This window comes from Taeniopygia guttata, chromosome 19 (genome assembly GCF_048771995.1).
Source record: "Taeniopygia guttata chromosome 19, bTaeGut7.mat, whole genome shotgun sequence".
NCBI lineage: Eukaryota > Metazoa > Chordata > Aves > Passeriformes > Estrildidae > Taeniopygia > Taeniopygia guttata.
In genome coordinates, this window is record NC_133044.1 from 10,988,456 (window position 1) to 11,008,067 (window position 19,612).

Here is a 19,612-nt window from a genome sequence, read left to right on the forward strand (position 1 = left end):
CTTCCAGGTGATTACAGAGTCTTTTTATCCATATACGTATTGAATACACAAAATACAAATACACATTCATCATTTTGGTACATCCCATTCCCCACTTCGTATGCTAATCACTCCAAAAGCTATTAAGCATGCGTAGTTTGTCCCTTGAAATGGGTCGGTGGTCCCTTTCATGGGGAGGGGTCCCAAAATAAGGAAGTAAATGAAGTCTTCCTCGTTCTGACCTTTCTACCTTTTCAATGCCAATATGACAAATGAACTCTTGGTAGAACTCCCATTCCTTGTCTTCAATTGGTTTCAGAACAGAGGAGGCCACAATTGTCTTATGTTCCTAAAAGCAACTTGTCAGTTTCTATGTTCTTCATTATAAACCCAGCTAACCAAACATTGTGCTGACAAGCAATCAATTATTAGTTAACGACTAACTCTTAACTTCATCAAAGCCTACTCATTTATTATTATTATTTTAATTAACTCTAGTAAGGCTTATTTCTAACTAAAATCTTAGCTCCTCTAAAATCTCTAAATTCCTTAAAGTTTAGGTTTCAGTATGTGTGTGTGCGCGCATGTCTTAGCCTGTTTGTGCTTGTCTAGGTCTGCGTGGGCATGTGCACATGGGCATGTGCACATGAGTGTATGTGGGAGTACACATGGACATGCACACACTATGGGCACGTGTGTCAATGCACGTGTGCGTGTGCGCATTAGTGTGTAGATATGTGCGTGTTTTAGTGTGTGATTGTGTGTGCGTGGGCACACGCACGTTAGGTGTGTAGATGTGTAGGGTGTGTGTAGCTGTGTGGAAGGGTGTGCATGTCGGTGTGTGTGTTGGGTGTGTGGGTGCACAGGGACACGTGCTCACGGTGTGTGCGGGAGCAGCGCGTGTGTGCCTGTTTGTGTGAGTGTTCTGTTCGTGCACGCGTGTCCGTGCGGGCTGTGCCCGCGCCTCCCCAGCGCCGGCAGCTCCCGGCCCCGCCGCCGGGTCCCGCCCCTCGCCCCTCCCCGGCCCGTCCGGCCCCTCCCGGGCACGCCCGGCGGGGCGGGGCGGCGCTCGGCGGGTGCTGCCGGTGTCGGCGGGCGCGGGCGGCGCGGGGCGCTCGGGGGGCGCCGCCGCATGGCGCGGGCCGGGGCCGGGGCCGGGGCCGGAGCCGGGGCCGGGGCCGGGGCCGGGGCCGGGGCCGGGGCCAGGGGCTGCCCCGGCGCGGCGCCTCCAGCAGCGCAGCGATCGGCCCCGCGGCGGCGGGGGCAGCGCGGCCGGGCGATGGCGGAGCTGTAGCAGCCGCGGGGCCGGTGCGGGCGGCGGGCGATGGCGGCGGCGCGGCTGCGGGTGGCCCTGTGGGTGCTGTGGCATTTTGGAGTGGGCGGTCGCGGGTTGGAGCTGGCGGGACTGGAGGGCCCGCGGGGCCGCGCGGCGCGGTGCCAGCCCGTGGACATCCCGATGTGCCGGGGGATTGGGTACAACCTGACCCGCATGCCCAACCTGCTGGGGCACGAGAGCCAGCGTGAGGCCGCCCTGAAGCTGCACGAGTTCGCCCCGCTGGTGGAGTACGGCTGCCACGTTCACCTGCGCTTCTTCCTCTGCTCTCTCTACGCGCCTATGTGCACCGATCAGGTGAGCGCCAGCATCCCTGCCTGCCGCCCCATGTGCGAGCAGGCCCGCCACAAGTGCGTCCCCATCATGGAACAGTTCAATTTCGGCTGGCCTGAGTCACTTGACTGTGGCAGGTTGCCCACCAAGAATGATCCCAATGCCCTCTGCATGGAGGCCCCTGAAAACGCTTCAGCTGCCGAGCCGCACAAGGGACAGGGTATGCTGCCCGTGGCCCCCCGGCCTTGGCCACCTGGCACCGCTACCGAGGGACGGGGACCCAATGGGCTGGGGGCTTGCAGCAATCCTGAGAAGTTCCAGTACGTAGAGAAGAGCCTCTCGTGCGCACCCAGGTGCTCCCCTGGGGTGGATGTGTACTGGTCCCGGGAGGACAAGGACTTTGCCTTCATCTGGATGGCTGTCTGGTCCACCCTCTGCTTCGTCTCCACTGCCTTCACTGTCCTCACTTTTCTGCTCGACCCCCACCGTTTCCAGTACCCTGAGAGGCCCATCATTTTCCTCTCCATGTGCTACAATGTCTACTCTGTGGCCTTCATCATCCGCTCTGTGGCTGGGGCTGAGAATATTGCCTGTGACCGGGAGAACAGTGAGCTCTACATCATACAGGAGGGGCTGGAGAGCACAGGCTGCACCATTGTCTTCCTCATCCTCTACTATTTTGGCATGGCTAGCTCGCTCTGGTGGGTTGTCCTCACCCTCACCTGGTTCCTGGCTGCCGGGAAGAAGTGGGGACACGAGGCCATCGAGGCCCACAGCAGCTACTTCCACATGGCCGCCTGGGGCATCCCAGCCATGAAGACCATTGTTATCCTCACCATGCGGAAGGTGGCAGGGGATGAGCTCACGGGGCTGTGCTATGTGGGGAGCATGGACATCAGTGCCCTGACTGGCTTTGTCCTCATCCCCCTCTCCTGCTACCTGGTCATTGGCACTTCCTTCATCCTCACTGGCTTCGTTGCCCTCTTCCACATCCGGAAGATCATGAAGACGGGTGGCACTAACACAGAGAAGCTGGAGAAGCTGATGGTGAAGATTGGGGTCTTCTCCATCCTCTACACTGTCCCAGCCACTTGTGTCATTGTCTGCTACTTCTATGAGCGGCTGAATGTGGATTACTGGATGCTGCGGGCACTGGAGCATGGCTGCCTACGCCTGCCCGGCCGCCGCGCCATCGACTGCTCCCTTGAGACCTCGGTGCCCACTGTGGCCGTCTTTATGCTAAAGATTTTCATGTCACTGGTGGTGGGCATCACCAGTGGGGTGTGGGTGTGGAGCTCTAAAACGCTGCAGACCTGGCAGAGCCTGTGCAACAGGCGGCTGGGCATGAGGACGCGGAGCAAGCCCTGCAGTGGGGTCAGCTGTGGCGGGGGACACTGCCACTACAAAGCTCCTGCAGTCATGCTGCACATGACCAAGACGGACCCGTACCTGGACAACCCGACTCACGTCTAGAGATGGGGGCTGACCCCCATACCAGGAGAAGTGGCCCCACGGGTAAGGGGCAGGGGCAGGGGCAAGGGCTGTGTGGCGGCAGGAGGGACACTCCCAGGTTTAGAGGGGCGAGGCTGCAGGACCCCCCAGCACCACTTACTGACAAGTAGCCCTTTTTCCTAGAGGTTGTTTTGTTGTTGCTCTTGACAAATCCGGTGACTCTTCTAACGTTTTATTTGGGGGATGGTGGGGATGGGACAGGGAGAGGAATAATCCATCTGTGTTTATTTAATTCTGTAATTTATTTTAAATTTTTTTTTGATCATTAGCTGCAAGGAATGGAAAAAACAATAAACCCTGGATGTGTATTTGATCCAAGGCTGGTGCTGTTTGCAGGGATTCCAGGGGGTCAAGAGCTCCCCCAGGGGACCCCACCCCAGTTTAGGGGCTTTCATGTTGGGCCAGGCCATGCCAGGCCATGCTGGGGTGCCTCTGTCTCTGGCAAGAGCATGGTGCTGGCAGGTGCCACCATCCAGTTCCCCTCCATGGCTTCCCTGGGGCTAGTTCTATCCCCTCCTCGGCAAGGAGGAGGAGGAGGAGGAGGGTTTTCCTTGTGCTGTGACACTTATGAATCATCTTTTCCACTCCATGCTCTGAAGGTGATTTGTGTCGGTGCCATCGGCTTCTGGAGCCTCGGTGCCAGGCTGAGGGGCTTTGAGGGAGCAGGCCAGGAGTCAGGGAGATGGGCTGGGGACATGGGACCTTGGGGCAGAGAGGGCTCAGCTTTGATGTCCCCTGCAGAAGCCCAAGGTGCGGGTAATGGAAACTTCTGGGCAGCTTTGTTTATCTCCCACTCTGGTTACAATCCCAGCTCACCTTCCCCATTGTCTGGAGAGAAATTCAAGCTTCAGCTGGTGCTGGTGGGGCTGGCAGGGGGAGCTGGGGCTGGTGGGCACAGGGTGGGTAGGAGTGTGGCTCTGCAGGGGCTCAGAGGGGGGAGAAGTGCCTACCCTTCCCCGAGACATCCTGAGGGGATGGCAGGGGCCAGCTCGTCTCTGCAGGGGTTTGGTGATGCTGTTTTGCCTGGCTGCCCCAGGGATGTGCCAGGGATTCCCAGTGCTAGGGAAGAGAAGTAGGCAGGTGGCTGTGGCAGGGGGATAGGCAGCACAGTGCCGGTGGCAAGCAGGATCTGTAGGGGCAACATAGCTCTAGTGATGCTTAACTTGTCCATCATCTAATTTAGCCAGCCTGCAGGCTGGGCAGATCTGGACCCCAGGAAGGGTCTACCCTTGTCCAGGGAGCAACAATCCAGCAACGGACCCTCTCTCCAGCACTCAACCTGGCATCCACTGCTCACACCAACAGCCCTTGGCCCCCATTTGATGAAGCCTTCAGGGTCCAGACAGGGGCAAGACCCCTACCTATGGCTGGAGTGGGGGCAAGGCCCTCACCCACCCTCGAGTTGTGCTAGGGCTTTGTGCTGCTGTGATGGTGGGACCAGTGAAGCACCTTTAATCTGCTCCCTGCCACCACTGGGATGCCAGGAAGGCAGGAGAAGTTGGGTCACTGAGCTGAGAAAAGCCTTTTCCTCCCCCAGGAGGTGGTGTGGATGAGGTGTGAAAGAACCCCCAGTGCCCATGTGGTGTCGCTGGGGGGGCACCAAGGGTCTCTCAACAGATTGGTGTGCCCCTGGCTGTGCTGGTGGGCATCCAGCCCCTTCCCCAAGCTGGTGGTGATGATGGTGCTAGGGCAGGGACCCTACCTGGCCCCAGCACTGGTGGGCTGCAGCCTCTGGAGCTCCCTTGGCTGCCACAGGAAGGTTTGTTTTGGGCAGAGAAAAGGGCCATGACCTGGGGCAGGAGAGTCAATATTGGCTGTGGGACGGGCTCCAAAGTCCATCTGGGGAGCTGGGCATGGCTCTAGGCAGGGACTGCCTGGGAAGGGGGCACAGAGCCACACGTTCTCCCTGTGTTCTGCCCTGGGTGCTAAGCCCAGAGGCAGTTTGGTTCACCCTGTGTGCCAGGCACGCAGCCCAGCGCTGGTGCCCGGCTGGCGGCACCCCTGGGGACAGGCTGCCCTTGAGCACCAAGCACTTGCCAAGGAGCAGCTGCCTCCGGAGTGCTCACCCAGATAACCCGTCCCAACAGGCCCCTGCTATCGGGGCCCACCACTGCCCGCTATCGGCCCCAGCAGCCCGGCTGGCTCCACTGGAAGTTGCCAGTCCTGAGCGCTGAGCATAGCCAGGACACAGCTCCACAGAGCCTGCTGCAAAGCGGAGCTGTCACATGCAAGGGCTGGCCAAGGGACACTGCTGGCTCCTAGTCACAGCTTCTTTCCACCCTGTGCTGTGGGGCTCAGGCTCCCTCTGTACACCCCCCATCCAAACTCACCCCTGAATCCAATCGCCATCCTGCTCACAGCAGCCCCAAGGACACCAAACACCTGCCTCCAATAAACCCCCAGCAAGCAACAAGTAGGGCCCAGCAGTGCCCAGGCCCCACAGGGCAGTGCCTGGCTTGGGATGGCTGTGGAGGGCAAGTTGGGGCTGCCAGCTTGGCACGAACAGGGCCAGGACATCCTGAGGTCCCTGAGGTCCCGGTCCAGCTCAGCATGGAGAAATGGAGTCTTGTCACTCCCGGCATTTGCTGAGCCATGGAGTTTATCCACCCTCACATGGATAGACTCTCCTTCCAGGTTTGAATAGCAAAAGAAAAGCCATTGAGCTCTGGGAATTTGCTAAAACCGCCATTACCCAGAATATTAATTAATGATTAAGAATTAAGCCATGAGGAAACGCAGGGGGCCAAAGTTGGGTCTTGTTTTCCTCAGGCCACGCTGGAACTCCAGCTATCATAGGAGCTCCCGGGGTCTGTTGAAGGCAGCAGGTGCAGCAGGGCTGATGATGGTGATAGCAGGGCTCCGGCTGCCCGCCAAGCCCCCACATTGCCCTGCCAGGTGTGAGGACAGTTATTTATAACCCTGCACAGGACATTGATGCCATGGAGGGGCTGCTATAAAAAACAAGTCTCCAAAAAGGTCTTAGAGCAGATGCTGCTGCAAGATCTCCACGCTGAGGCCTGGAAATATCCAGGAGTCACTCAGATTCACCCAGGTCCTGTTGCATAGCCAACAAGCCAAACCACCTCCTGTGGAGAGAGGTTTCTCCAGGGAAAAAAGCATCAGCCCATTGCTGAGAGCCTTCAAGCCCTGAAACCCATCAGGATTTCCCTGCCCAGCAGTATGGGGCCTGGCTGGAACACTCCCAGCTCAGATCCAGAGTGAGGAGCAGGATGAAGACACCCAGGAGCCCTCGTTGTCCCAGCAGAAACAAGCAAAGCTTCGGCCAAACCCTTTTTGTGTCACAGCTGTGGTCATGAGCATTGGCACGTCACTGCTTCAGTGTGCTGCCCTTGGAGCTCCAAGTATCCCTGCTGGGTTGCTGGAGATCAGGACGGCAGCCTGGGACACAGCAGCAATAATCCTTACTGCAAGCATGGCTTGGGTTGCAAAACACACCCCAACATAAGGGAAGAGGCTTTGGGGGTAGTCAGGCCATGCTAGGGCAAAAGAGCAGAGACATCCCAGCTCGCCATCACCTGGAGGCAGTCCCTCCAGGGGTACCCTGAACGGAACAGGAGGACAAGCATCACACTGGAACCCTGTAGGGACAAGGTACAAAGACTGCTCCCTACTCCAGGGGCAGGCAGAGCATAGCTCTGTTCCTTGTCCCTGGGGAGGGCGACAACAGACTAGCAGCATCCCGGAAGCTGAGCTGATCCTGACTCACCATTCCTTTACGCCACAGCTCCATTTGTGCTCCAGAGATGTCTGGTGGTGGCTCTAGGAAGGCAGAGGAGAGCCATATCAGACAATCCCACGCTAACAAAGGGACCAACAAAGAACTCACACAAGCCACATTTACAAACACAAGTACGTAATGTTTATTCTTAAGTTTCCAATTTATTACAAGTACAGCCCTTTACAGAAACCCCTTCCCCCCAAATGACACTGATTTTTAGAAAACGTGCAGTTCCAAAGGTTCCACTGTGGAGGACCTGCAGGAAGTGTTCTCTAGGAAACAAGACAAAACAGCCTCTGAAGGGATGTGTGAGATACAAATGTCAGCGCTATTCTGTGGGGCAGGGAGTGAGGCTGAGGAGAGGGAAGGGGCTGGAAACTTGCCTCATCTGCAGTCATTGACAGTCCAGAACTGAAAACAAGTACCTGTTAAAAAAACCCCAAAATTAAAACATTCACAAAACTAGGCTGCAATTTGTAATTGATGATTCTTTTCTCCTCAAATCCAAGAGCTACAACAGCTGCTTCTGCTTTTTTTGTTACAAAACCAGCACTGAACAGCCCAATGGTCCATTTATTCCACACAAAACAATTCTGGGATAAGAAGTTCAAGCCCTGATTGTATGATCCAAACCTGTCATGATGGAGAGGAAGAGAGAATGAGAAAATAAACCCTCTATTTAGGGAAAAGTCAGCATCTGGGACACCAGGAGCTGGTCCTGGGCCATGGCACAGGATCTTCCTCTCCCCCTACAAAGTCCCCTGATGTTAACTCCTGCTACTTACTGGTAGGAAAATGAGTTTTAAAGAGGAGGAAAATATAAAGCAAACACCATTTTATATAAACTGTACATGTGCCAAAGCAAGACAAGGGTATCTTACAGGTGTTCTTTGTACAAGATCAAAGCTAGAAACAAGCCACTTTCAACTAAAAAATTAATTTAAAAAGTTACACAGCACAATTCTGCTGCTCCCCTAGCCTTGGAGCTCTCGTTGGGCTGCGCAGACACCCACACTCTCCAGTTTGCTGCTGGCACTCCAAAGGGCTGCATGACTGCATGCAGATCCAGGTGAGCAGGGAGCTTCCTCTTGGCATGTACAGGTGGGGAGCTGAGCTCAGAGCCTTCCTTGCACTGAGACCTGCAGGGATTGCTTCCCAAGGAGAGGGGAAAGCAGGAGCACCTCGGAGCAGTGGTGTTGGGATGCTGGTGAAAACCAGACCGCAGTACACCTAAGTGCTTGCTCGCCCCACACAGCCTGGAACTGGGGCTCAGAATTACCACCATAATTATATATAGGCAAGCCTGAGTAGCCCGTTGGCCTGATGGCACCCAGTCCTTCGTGGAGCAACACAATCCCCCCCTGCACCGGCTTGAGGCTGGTGTGCTCGCATGATTTGCATCAAACGGTCCCACCACGCTTTGGCTGCTTGCAGAGGCAAGGAAGCAATTCATTCCAGGAAACCGGCAGTGCCCGAGCTGGAGCAGGCTGGTTTCTCTGTCCAGCCAAGCTTGGCCAGGCCCTCCCCTTGCCCTCCCACCTTCCCTTCCTGTCAGGACAGACTTACGAAGAGCTTTGTAGATTTTGGAGGAAGCATTAAGTCATCATCACTCAATGGATGACCAAATACTTGAGGAAATTGCAGAAAAATTAAAAATAGGATGGGCCCAAGGGAAGGCTGGATTAATAGAGAAGTGCCCCCGCTGCTTCTCAACTTCCTCCGGACACCCCATCCAACTGCCTGGCAGGACCAGAAGGCCTGCTCCAGTTCTGGCTCTCCCCCTAGCCTCCCCATCCCTCATTTCTTCCTTTTCCGCCCCCGGGAATGTTCAAGAAGCTCTGACTCACTGTCCCCTTCCTGCTCCTCCAGTCCATGGCACCTGGCAGAGAGATTCTTGCGTTTCCTGCGTGCATACGTGTGGCCTGGCAGGTGTTTGTGCACCATGTCAATCAAACACTGCTCTGTCTTCTCCAGGCAGGACAGTACATGACTCCCGTTCTGGTTGTAGCGCTCGGCATTGGAGAACACCTGCTTCATGTCAGAGAGGAACTCCTGCACAGAGCGGTAATTGCCACAAGAGCACTTGCTCTGCATAGTCTGGAAGTCCATGGGGTTGCTGATGACCTCAAAGTAGTCTTCAGCTTCCTCTGTGGTCACTGGCTCCCTGCCAAAGGAAGGGCCACAGGGATAAGAAAGGAATGCCGACCCTGGCACCACTGCAGAGAAGTGTGGTCCCACCACCCCTTCCCCCCCTGTGGTACCCCTGAACTGCAGCATCACGGTGGTGCAACAAGCCCAAGCAATACTTCTACAGTATTACAGATACATCAGCCCTATGGCACAGGAATGGGAAGCACAGGAGCCCAAGGGGCTGGTTCAGGCATGGGGAACGTCCACACCTTCCCTCGATCACAGCACCTCCTTCAATGCTGCATAAATCCTGGGGGCAATAGAGAACATCTACTTCCTGCATCAGCCCCTTGCCTGCCACCTCAGAAGGGCACCACATCTTTAGTCCAGCAGAAGACTGAGAACATGGTGGTTCTTCTGGAGCAGTTTCTTCCCAGATAAGACTTGCTTTTGGAGCCCTATGTCTCCCAGGTAGATCTGGCAGGACTGCACCACAGCCAGCCCACATCCCCACACTGCCTGTGGCAAGTCCTGCCCACAGAGGAGGAAGACACCACTTGCCCTCACCTGAAGGGCCAGCTGAAGCGGTACTTGATCAGCTTGCTGAGGATTTCCTCACACTTCTGCAGCTCAAGGTTCTGGCGACGTGCTGTCCTCTTCGTCTGAAGGACCTGCCCACACAAAGGGTGTTGGTAAAAGGAGGGAACTGCTGCAGGCTTTGGGGTTTAGCTAACAGCCCTGAGGCCAAAGGAGCTAGCTCTTAGCACAGCGAGGACATTTCTTCCCTCTGAACATGGTGAGAGGCTGGCACTGGCTGCTCAGAGGAGCTGCGGCTGCCCCATCCTTGGAAGTATTCATTGACAGCTTGGACAGGGCTTGGCGCAAGCTGGTCCAGTGGCGCCAAGCCCTGCGCATGGCAGAGGGGTTGGAATGAGATGCATTTAGGACCTCGTCTAAGCCAGGCCATTCTGTGATTATGACATGCAGCAGCCGCTTGGGTTCAGGACAGCAGCCCCATTCAGGAGCTTGATGGCAACAGCTCACAAACTGCCCAGCTCTCCTCTGGTAGCAGGTGGCTTTTTCAAAATAAGTTCAAAGACAATATGGCCACAACAAGCAGGCAAAAAATAAATGCCAGCAAATGGAGAATGTGAATTCCCTCTCCCTGCCTTCTCTTGAGCTTGCAGTGGGCAGCACCCAAGGCAGACGGAGAAGCATTTGTGCTGCTGTTCTGCCCTGGCAGAGCTGACTGTGCCATTTCAAATCCCAGGGAGCAGCTGGTGCCCCGAGCACTGCCGTCCCCGTGCAGGCTCAGCACAAGGTCACTCATGTGCCCAGAGACTCCGAACAGGTCACACTCAGCATGGGTGCATCCCCATAGATCCTACAGCACAGCTCATGGGACATCACTGCTGAGGAAACACTGAATGACAGGAAGGCTCCACAGCAGAGGGTACTCACTACTGTGACCCAGTTCCAGTCTCTTCCCAGGACAAGTGCTAAATCATGGCAAAGTCCTCTTCTATGAGCCAGTGTGCTGTTCAATTAAGATTTTCCCCACTGGAATATCCCTCTGTGCTGGCTGTGGCTGTCAATGCTGGGCTTGCTTGCCCTTCAGTGTCTAACACAGACCACTAAGAACAGTCCCCCAGAGCCCACAGCCCATGAGCAAGGAGAGTGACCGGACACACCAGCACCACTAGTGCTGGTCATGCAACAGATGGCAGATCTGCAGGACACTGTGACGTGGCTGTGGCGCTGGAGTATCCTCATGTATGCCCTATGGTGTGTTGCTCCCCAGAGACAGTCGCTGTAGCTCCCCCCATGCAGCACACACAGACTGCGCTGTGCAGGAGCCTATGGCTTTATTCTTTAAATATCAAGTGAAACCTAAACCAGCCAAATTATGTCCTGGAAGTTGGGGAGTGACCATACAGACAACAACTGTCATAAAATGGCCAAGGCTGGGGAGCAAGGGTCCAGCATTGCTGGCATTCCCTGGCCATCCAGGACTCCCTCAGTTCCCCCACCTCTCCGCAGAGACATATGGATACTATTTAAAACCCTTTAACAAGCTGCAGGCTGCCTGCTGCTCAAGGGGACAATGTGTGAAAGTGGCTGGGGAGGGATGCCTAGCATATCTGTGCTCTGTCTGCTGTAGGCCCTTAAGGATATGTATCTTTTGTTAACCCAGCCCAACCCGGGCTTCCACTAGGATTGAGAGTATTTCTCTATGAAGGGATGGGAGGAAGCATGCCACCTGTTTGATATATAACCCACAATGTGAACGGTCTCCAGGGAGAAATTTGGCTCTTACCAGCTCATCGATGTCTGCACCGTTGACAGGTGCCGTGCGCTGCCGGGGTCCCCGCACAGTGTGCAGCGACTGCTTCTTCCTCTGGTGCCTTCCCTGCCTCAAGGAGTACATGGAGCCCTGCTTGCCCCGGGCTGCCTTCCTGGGCCTCACTGAAACAGATAAGCCATGGGCTTAGAGGCCTGGGTGCATCTGGGAGCAGACACCAACCACCCTTTGCCTCCCACGCTAGGCTGAGCCTCATTCAGGCTGGTGAGCTCAGGGACCACCCAGCCTCATCTCAGCTACATTCTCGCACCTTCTACAGAGGGGATCTGTGGGTCATCACTACCTGCCTGGAGAGACCATGGCTAGCAACAGCCTGCTGCTAAAAGGGTACTCACACACAGCAGATCCTCAAGCTCCTGGATCATCCACTGCAGGTCACAGCAAACCCTTAGTGCCTGCAGCACTAAGAGACCCCCATGCATCAAGGCTTGAGGGAAAGACAGGAAAGCAATGCAAGGACAGACAGTGGTCTCAAACAGCAACATACCCTCTGAAAGCACTGGGAGCAGAAACCTGGAGTTTCCTCAGTTTCCTGCTGCCCCTTTGCTCCTCACAGTTCTGGGGATGGGTCCTTTTCCAAGTGGCCCACAGTGTGATAAGCCCCTGAGAAGGGAACTGTGTGCAGGGGGAGTGTCAAATTACTGCAGCTGGGAGCTGCTCTATGTGCTACAAGTGGGAAACAATGGGATTTTATTCCCCAAGACTTGGGGCTGTCACATTACATCCTACAGAAATGCACTTGCCTGTGTGAGTCTGACTCTCAGAACTCCACACTGGTGGCAATGCAAGCATGCTGACGCGCTCCCTTGTCTTAAATTTCTCCCATGACCCCTCTGTACGAGGAGAATGTGTTTGCCATCCTAAGTCAAAGCCCTTCCACCTGATCCCAAGTCCTTAAGCTGTATCCAGCACACTGGATACCTCAGCTGCAGTCTCTGATCCAGCCCTGTCCCATAAATCATCATGCTGGGCGTGCAGCGAGGCCGCAGGACATCCACCTGCTGTCGCTCCACTTGTGTGTCAAGCGTACAGCACGTGCTAAATGTCTGACAATCCAACACTCTAGGTTAGATCCCTCAGGATAAACGCCGTGAGGATCAATGTGATTTCTCTATTAAAACAAAAGTTTTCCATGGTGACCTTTCCATGTTAATGCTCTCTAAAGCCAGTGGTTGCATTTAGCACTTTATTTTTAGTGACTGTAACCCTCTTTTGCTATTGTTTGGAAAGCTTGGCTCAGCTCCTGCCTTGGCCATGCAACACAGGCTAAACACACTCCAAGTGTGGACATGGATACACCGCAGAACAACAAGCAGTATGCACAGCCGTGGTATCAGTGAGCCTTCCTGAAACCAGAATAAAGTAAGAGAATCAAGGCTCAGGCCTGCATGGAAACCCTCAAAAGAACTTGGGATAACCATCTGAGTCCCATTCTCTGGATTCCATCTGCCCTGTTTAAGACAACCTGTATTTAATGTTATGTCAGTCAAGGACAGTTCGACAAAAAGCAAATGCTGGCAGTGTGCCATTCCCAGACTGAGCTTTTCAGTGCAGCAAGTTGCCCAACTGAGACTGGAATCATACTCCCCTAAAACCAAAGTGGAGACACATACTAAATATGTTTAGGTGAAAAAGCAGACATTGAGGAGTCTTGAAAACAGTCTTTTATTCCTCCCAGCTGCCCTGGGAGCATCCCAAGTGGTCTCTGCATGCAATCAAGGGGTGCTGGTGGTCCAGGCCACACTGCACCTGGAGCACTGTGCCCTCTCACTGGAATAAAGAGGGGAAGTTCTAGTCCTATTTCAAAATGCTCTTTGCCAAATCACTAGAAGGCCTGCACTCAAGGGGTTATGAACTGGTGGGAAAAAGAAAAGGCAGGAGAGGGGGCTGTGGCGAGAGCTCCCATAAGCAATTAAACAGCTTCCAGTGTACAACAAATCCAGTAGGCATAGAGACTGACAATCCCACCACTCTGCAGGCTCTGCTGAGCCCCCCAGCCCACCGCAGCCTCTACTGACCCCTCTCAGCCCTCAGAATAGTGTCATCAGTGTCCCCAAGGAGTGACTGGGCAGCGAGCAGCTTCAATCTTTACTAGTGCTGATCCCATCACAAATGGCCATGGGTTTACTCCAGCTCCCCAAGTAACCACAGCACAGCCACAGCCTTTCCCTGTGACATCTCCCAGGCCTATACTTGGTCTGCATGAGGAAAAGCACAAGTCCCAAAAAGGATCAGTATTTCAGATACTGAAGGCAGGAGGGTTACTATTTTCTGTTGTTTCCCTACACGGTCAAAGCCTTACATTTTAGTCCAGCAACTTCATAGTCCTCTTCCTCCTCCTCTTCCTCTTCAGCATCTGGTACATCAGAAACTTCCTCACCTTCTTCACCTTCATCTTCAGCAGAATCCTCTGCATAGTTCCTAGAACAAGGCAGGTGTATGTGTTTGTGATACAAGAGCCTGAGCATCAGTGGCCCCGGTACTGTTTGGGCTGTACAACATCACCAGGCTCAGCCAAAAGCTGCTTGCTGTATTCCAGAATATCAAGTTATAGCTACAGCTCAAAGGGCAGTTCCTCAACTAAACATCTGGGCTGAAAATTCCCAAGAGCTGAATCTAGGTATTTTTTGGTATTCTAGGCACCATGACCATGGGGCAGGGGATTTTAAGACTGTGACTGCTGTGTAATTACTCCTCCCTGAGAGGACAATTTGCTATTTGCCCAGGTCTGCAGGCCTAGCCTAAAGAGTTTCAACAGGGGCTCTTTTTCCTCCTGGAATATTCTCCCTCTACTTAAGGAAATAGGTTGGCTTCCTTACCTTATGGGAAACAGATTGGTGAACAGAATGTCAGGCTCCTCACCTGCTGAAGTCAAAAGCAACACAAAACTCCCTGCCCAGCACATTCTGGCTTCTCATCTGTGTCTGTTCAATCATTCATACAATCATAGAATGGTTTGGATCAGAAGGGCCCTTAAAGCCCACCTTGCTTCAGTCCCCCTGCCTTGGGCCAGGACACCTCTCACTAGAGCAGGTTACTCCAAGCTTCACCACTTCCAGAGATGGGGCAGTCACAGCTTCTTTGGGCAATCTGTGCCAGGGCTTCATCACCCTCACAGGGAAGAATATCTTCCCAATCACTATGCAATTTAACCCTGCTTTCTGTCAAGGAAGAACATCAAGGAAGCCATTCTCCCTTGTAAATAGTCTCTCTCCATCTTTTTTCAGGCTCCCTTCAGGTACAAAAAAGCTGCAATTAGGTCACCCCAAAGCCTTCTCTTTTCCAGGCTGAACAATCCAAACTCTCCCAGCCTTCCCTCATTGCAGAGGTGCTCTATCCTTCAAAATCAACTAGGTGGCCTCCGCTGGACTTGCTCCAACAGGTTGATGTCCTTCCTGTGCTGGGGACCTTGGGGCTAGAGGGAGCACTGCTGGTGGGGTCTCATTTAGACCATTAAAAACCAGCATGCACAGGCAAAGCTGCTGTGGGAGTCTAAATCCCCTGGAGGAGGAGGATCTTGAGCAATAAGAGAAATAAAACTTCCAAAGCACAAAGGGTAAAAGATCTTCTGTGGGAATCCAGGGCATTCCTCTGGCTGCCCTGGAAGGGCTGGGACCCTGGCAGGGGGTCAGGAACCCCCCTGGACAGAGCCCCCAGAGACACTGTCTGTGATCTCTGTCCATGGAAAAGAGTTTTCAATCTTACAGGATGAATTACAAGCTCGGAGTGTTTGATATAAGTAATAATTAGTGTGGCACGGGTGCAAAAGTAGAATTTTTGGATTCTAGATAAGGGGTTCAAAGGAGGCAAGATGTAGGAAATCGGGTGTGCCTGGTCTTTTTCTTCTTCTTCATGCCCTCCATGTTTCACTGTAGTGTTGGCATTTTTCTGTTGGTTTAGGCTGGGGACACACTGTTCAACGTAGGTGACAGATATTGGCACGTTATTGTAAATCCAGCACAGGTAGTTTCTGGTAAATAATGTTTGTAACATCCTACTGAGGGGCAGAGCCTCACACGCTGCCCTGCAGGACAGACCTGCGGCAGGGCAGCAGAACATGTTAGAGATAAACAGAATAAACAACCTTGAAACCAGCACAGACGAATTACAACTTCTTCTTTGGCAGCGGGGCTGACAGAGACTTTCTACAATCTCAGGATCATTTAAATAACATAGGTTTTGTCAATCTGCCAGGCTGACATTCTTTTCCTATCTCAGCCAGGAAGACAAGAGCAGAAAGCAGAAAACAGGACAGGTGTTCTCCACCTGATGGCTCTGGGCCAGGAGCTGAGCAGCCTGCAGGTGACTCTGCCACATCAAAGTAACTATGAACTCAGGCTACAACAGCTGCCTTTAAGCCCTGTCATTTCTGTACAAGCCTGATGAACTCTTAAACGGTGTCCAGGGAGTAAGTAATACTTTTGAAGCCATACACCAGCTGCATGGTCCTGGCTGGCACACCTCTATTGTGTTGCTCCTCTGTCAGGGAGAATCTGCGGCTGCTTCTGCATCAGGTGCCACTCGACAGCCTCACCTCACTGACATACAGGGAGATGCAGCACAGTCACCACCAGCAAATGACACCCACTGTAAAATGCTTAAGTTCCAGCTTGCAACTCAAAAAACTTATCTAATCCTGTGCTGTCAGGAGGCAAATACTCATATTTGCCACACCTCCTCAAATCACATTCCCTTTGTCACATTATAAGGTAGTCCTGTTTTGCTAAGGTTATCAGGTACAGAAAACCATTAGAATGGCATTTTGACTTGTCGTAGCAGAGTAGGAATTGAGCTGCAGCCTGGAGTAATGTCTGCTGTAGCTTACAAGAACACTGCAGTAACTCAGCCCAGGGACTCACAGAATTGCAGCCACCAACTACATGAAGAAACAACCCAACCAGACACTCAAAAGAAAACAACCCTTGGTGCAACTAATTTCAGTGGTTGTTTTGCCTATGTTTTCATTTCCAAATCCAAGTTTTAATAAATAACTCATGAACTTGTAATGCATCAGTACAACACACAGGTGTGCTAAACTTGCATCCTGAAACTGCTTTTCTTCTGTTCCAGTGCTGCTTTAACTGGGTGATTTCAAACCTTCTAAAGGGGCTTTGCTCCAGGCTGGTTTGGGTCTGGTGAAAAGAGGCCGGGGACTGTGCTGCGACAAGGGCAGGAGGGTCACTCACCTGCTTCGTGAGCTGCGCCGGGCTGTCGAAGGCTGGCACGCTGGGCACTGCCATTCCCCATCTGGGATCTCATAGAGCGCCGGCCGCAGGCAGAACAGGTGGAAGGCCTTGTTACACTCATCACACAGGATCAGCTTGTCATCCTCACCTAGGGAAGTGCAGCTCACTTGTAACAGGGCCACAGCCTCACTCAACCCGAGAGTCAGAAGCTGCTGCAGTGCTAGAGGGCAGGATTAAGCAAGAGAAAGATGCAGAGTCTCCTCCAAGGGCAGGGATCCTTTCTCTGATGGCCTTCCTTGGGGATCCATCTTTCTGTTCCACCACTATATTTATAAACAGCAGCATTTAAAAACAAACAAAACCAATGCAAAGTCCCTTGCCCTGTGAAGATTTCACCGAAGGCAAAGATAGAAGTCTGCCGAAGAGGTTCCACTCAGACAAGCATAGGGAAAGTTTGCTGCAAACCGGGCCCCAGCTAAAAATTGAGCTATTTTTGTTCTATGTTCAGTCTGGTTAACCTACATGGCATCTTCTTTCTGCTCAGGGTGACAAGGCTACACTGAAAATCAGCATGCAGCAGGACTAAGTCTCTCTTTCTGTGCCTCCCCCTGATGAAGGGAAACAGGGAAACAATCCTGAGCCAGATTTCCTTTACTGAAGTGGAAAAATAAAGTGCAGAGGGCTTGCCAGCTTGTCTTTTGTCTTTCTCTAACATCTCAGTTCTTAACTTCTGTGAAACTTATTGGGTTAGTCTCAGGTGAGCACCTGCCCACCCCTTACTTTTGCCTAGAAGCTCCTCTCAACAGTAGGTAGGACAGTTTTGGCACTGGTTTGGAATACCCTGAGATTCTGCAGTGAAGGCAGATTTTGCACCATTCGGCCCTTAATTCTCTGAAGGGATGGATGGCAAGCCTTGTGGTAAACAGAAGTTGCCCAGCAGTCCCCCAGGCTCTGCCTGCCCTCATTTCCCACTACTGTTTCAGCAAATATAAAAGTGGTGACGCAGAATGTACCAACAGGCTCCTTCCTCCAGGCTCCCATCCAACAGGAGAGGTTATGGCAGAACAAATACCAGCACCTGATCTCTGCTGACACCCCTTCTACTTCGCCCTCCACCTGGAAGACTCTAAAATCCTTCATGCTACAGTGCACACAGAGAAAGTATCCCCTCATCACCTGTTTGGTGACCTCTCCAGCTCATTGGGTAGTTCTGCTTCCACTCTGGCGTCAGAGCAGCAATATCACACCTCACTTTCCGCATAATAACCTTCCCAACCTCTCCTTGCTTGCTCCTTTTCTAAAAGACAGGATTAACTGACAAGTCTCAGAGACCCAAAGACAATTCCAAAAATAAACCTAGGGAATGGACAGTTGCACAAATGTTCCCAGAAGGATTTGTAGATGACTTTCATTCAAGTACCTTAAATATTCAGGGGATAGCCGCTCTGCAATACTGGCTACATAAGAATGGTTTACTGGAGTCAGGTTCAAATGTTTCTGAGAGGTCAGTGCTGCTGACTGTAAATCCTGACATTCAGAACTTAAAATACAGCCATAGTCGGAGTGACAGACTACAAGGACACATTGCCTAAGTGCAGCAAAGAGGTGACAGCATCCAACTGTTACACAGGTAGGAATTCTGTGGGCAGGAATGCGTACCTTTCTTGCGACACACTTTGCATCTGGCATTCTCTGCTGACATATCCCACTTGATACAGGCATCCAGCATCCCCAGCAGTACGTGCATGCGGGAGAAGGTCTGGGCCTCACGGATTGCTGTCTTCCATTTCTCCACGGCTGAAGCAACCTGCAGACAGACCTAACATCTTAAAACGATTTCTATCCCTTAGCTGGACCTTTCATAACCAAAGCTCAACTCTGATACTTATTTCCTTCTGTGTTATCTCAGCAGTTCTGGTTGTGGTTTATCCATATCCAGTCTCCCTGGATCAAACAGTTTGTTTGTAACAGTCAACAGTTCATTTTGCATTTCACAGTCAGGCTGAATCAATCTACATGAACTCCACTAAATTCTTGCTCTGAAGGTCTAACCCAAATAATCAGCAGGCTAAGAAAATAAAAGGCAGAAATCTAGCATTGTAAAATGTGAGAGGAAAGTTGTGGAACAGCTGGCAATCACAGAGGAAGGAGGATTGAAGTGGCCTGTGCTGCCCTCCAGTGGGTACCACACAGGCACAGGGACCTCAGCAACACCGGTGCGGTCCCTGAGCTGCTCAGGTGGCAGAGGGAACCCTGTTCCACCAGCTTACAATCACACTGCACAAGCATTTGCACCACCAAATATGAAACCAGATGCTTCCCTGAGACACTAATGGCCTCAGTTCATCTGAAATCCCAGAAACTGGGAATAATGATGACAGTGTCAAGGCCAAGCTTGCACCAGGGCAGCTGCCAGGGTCTGCACAGAGCAAGGCCAACGGGAAACTATACACCCAGCTCAGGAGGTTTGGAAACACCATTTTGATAAATCCGAAATGCAGCAAGACAGAAGTTATCCAGAGCCATCTCCCTCTCCAATGGTAATCTTGTGCTCTACAACAGTGAGGCAATGGCCCAGACATGACAGGGATGTAACAGGCCTTAAGTTAATGCTCTTCTACTCCAGGAGAATGAAAAAACAAACAGTGAAGTGTCAGATAGGAAAATCCAAACTCTGCAGCTGACAGCAATTTGGGAGCCAAACAAAACCTGGGAGTTTTGCAGAGTTGCACATTCTCCTCTGAATCTGAGGAAGCACAGCATATATCAGATGCTTGGAAAAACACACAAACTTCTGAAATGCCAACATCCCTACTGCTGTTGCTGGTGTGGATCCTGGAGAACAACTGGAGACAAATATAAAGCTGCCCAGCCCACTGTGGAGGTTACATAGCTCTGCACTCTTTCTTTGCAGAACATTGTTGAGGTGCTTCACATAGTGTATTGATTTCCCAAGAAACTGTTCCATGGGTTTTGCTGTTAACATGCTGGGCCAAGATAAATCTGCAAAAGCTGTTGGCAAGTTTTGCTGAGATACGTCTCCCCAGGTCTGTGGAATTTAACAGATTTCTAGCCTTGCTTCCCAAGCATCAGGAGAC

The 19,612-nt window shown here is 52.5% G+C and overlaps 2 protein-coding genes across 5 annotated transcripts in view; one reads left to right on the forward strand and one right to left on the reverse strand.

The window, feature by feature from the left end:
• Nucleotides 1-1,168: 1,168 nt before the first annotated feature.
• On the forward strand, nucleotides 1,169-3,410 carry FZD9 (frizzled class receptor 9). Its single transcript, XM_072916853.1, has one exon. It carries the CDS (start codon nucleotides 1,304-1,306, stop codon nucleotides 3,056-3,058), a length of 1,755 nt encoding a protein of 584 aa, XP_072772954.1. The 5' UTR covers nucleotides 1,169-1,303; the 3' UTR covers nucleotides 3,059-3,410.
• A 2,970-nt stretch (nucleotides 3,411-6,380) lies between these two features.
• Nucleotides 6,381-19,612, reverse strand: part of BAZ1B (bromodomain adjacent to zinc finger domain 1B) — a 44,590-nt gene continuing 31,358 nt past the window's right edge. Inside the window, exons 14-21 of one of the 4 annotated variants that reach the window (XM_072916849.1) lie at nucleotides 18,174-18,321; nucleotides 16,515-16,662; nucleotides 13,631-13,749; nucleotides 11,284-11,432; nucleotides 9,534-9,637; nucleotides 8,684-9,000; nucleotides 6,825-6,877; nucleotides 6,381-6,496 (exon numbers count right to left, since the gene is read on the reverse strand). In XM_072916849.1, the coding sequence (XP_072772950.1) occupies nucleotides 6,434-6,496; nucleotides 6,825-6,877; nucleotides 8,684-9,000; nucleotides 9,534-9,637; nucleotides 11,284-11,432; nucleotides 13,631-13,749; nucleotides 16,515-16,662; nucleotides 18,174-18,321 (1,101 nt within the window). In that variant the 3' untranslated portion in view covers nucleotides 6,381-6,433. Of the gene's footprint in view, nucleotides 6,497-6,705; nucleotides 6,878-6,954; nucleotides 7,262-8,405; nucleotides 9,001-9,533; nucleotides 9,638-11,283; nucleotides 11,433-13,630; nucleotides 13,750-16,514; nucleotides 16,663-18,173; nucleotides 18,322-19,612 lie in introns of those variants that run through there. The other 3 variants (XM_072916848.1, XM_072916852.1, XM_072916851.1) reach the window with 3 other exon arrangements.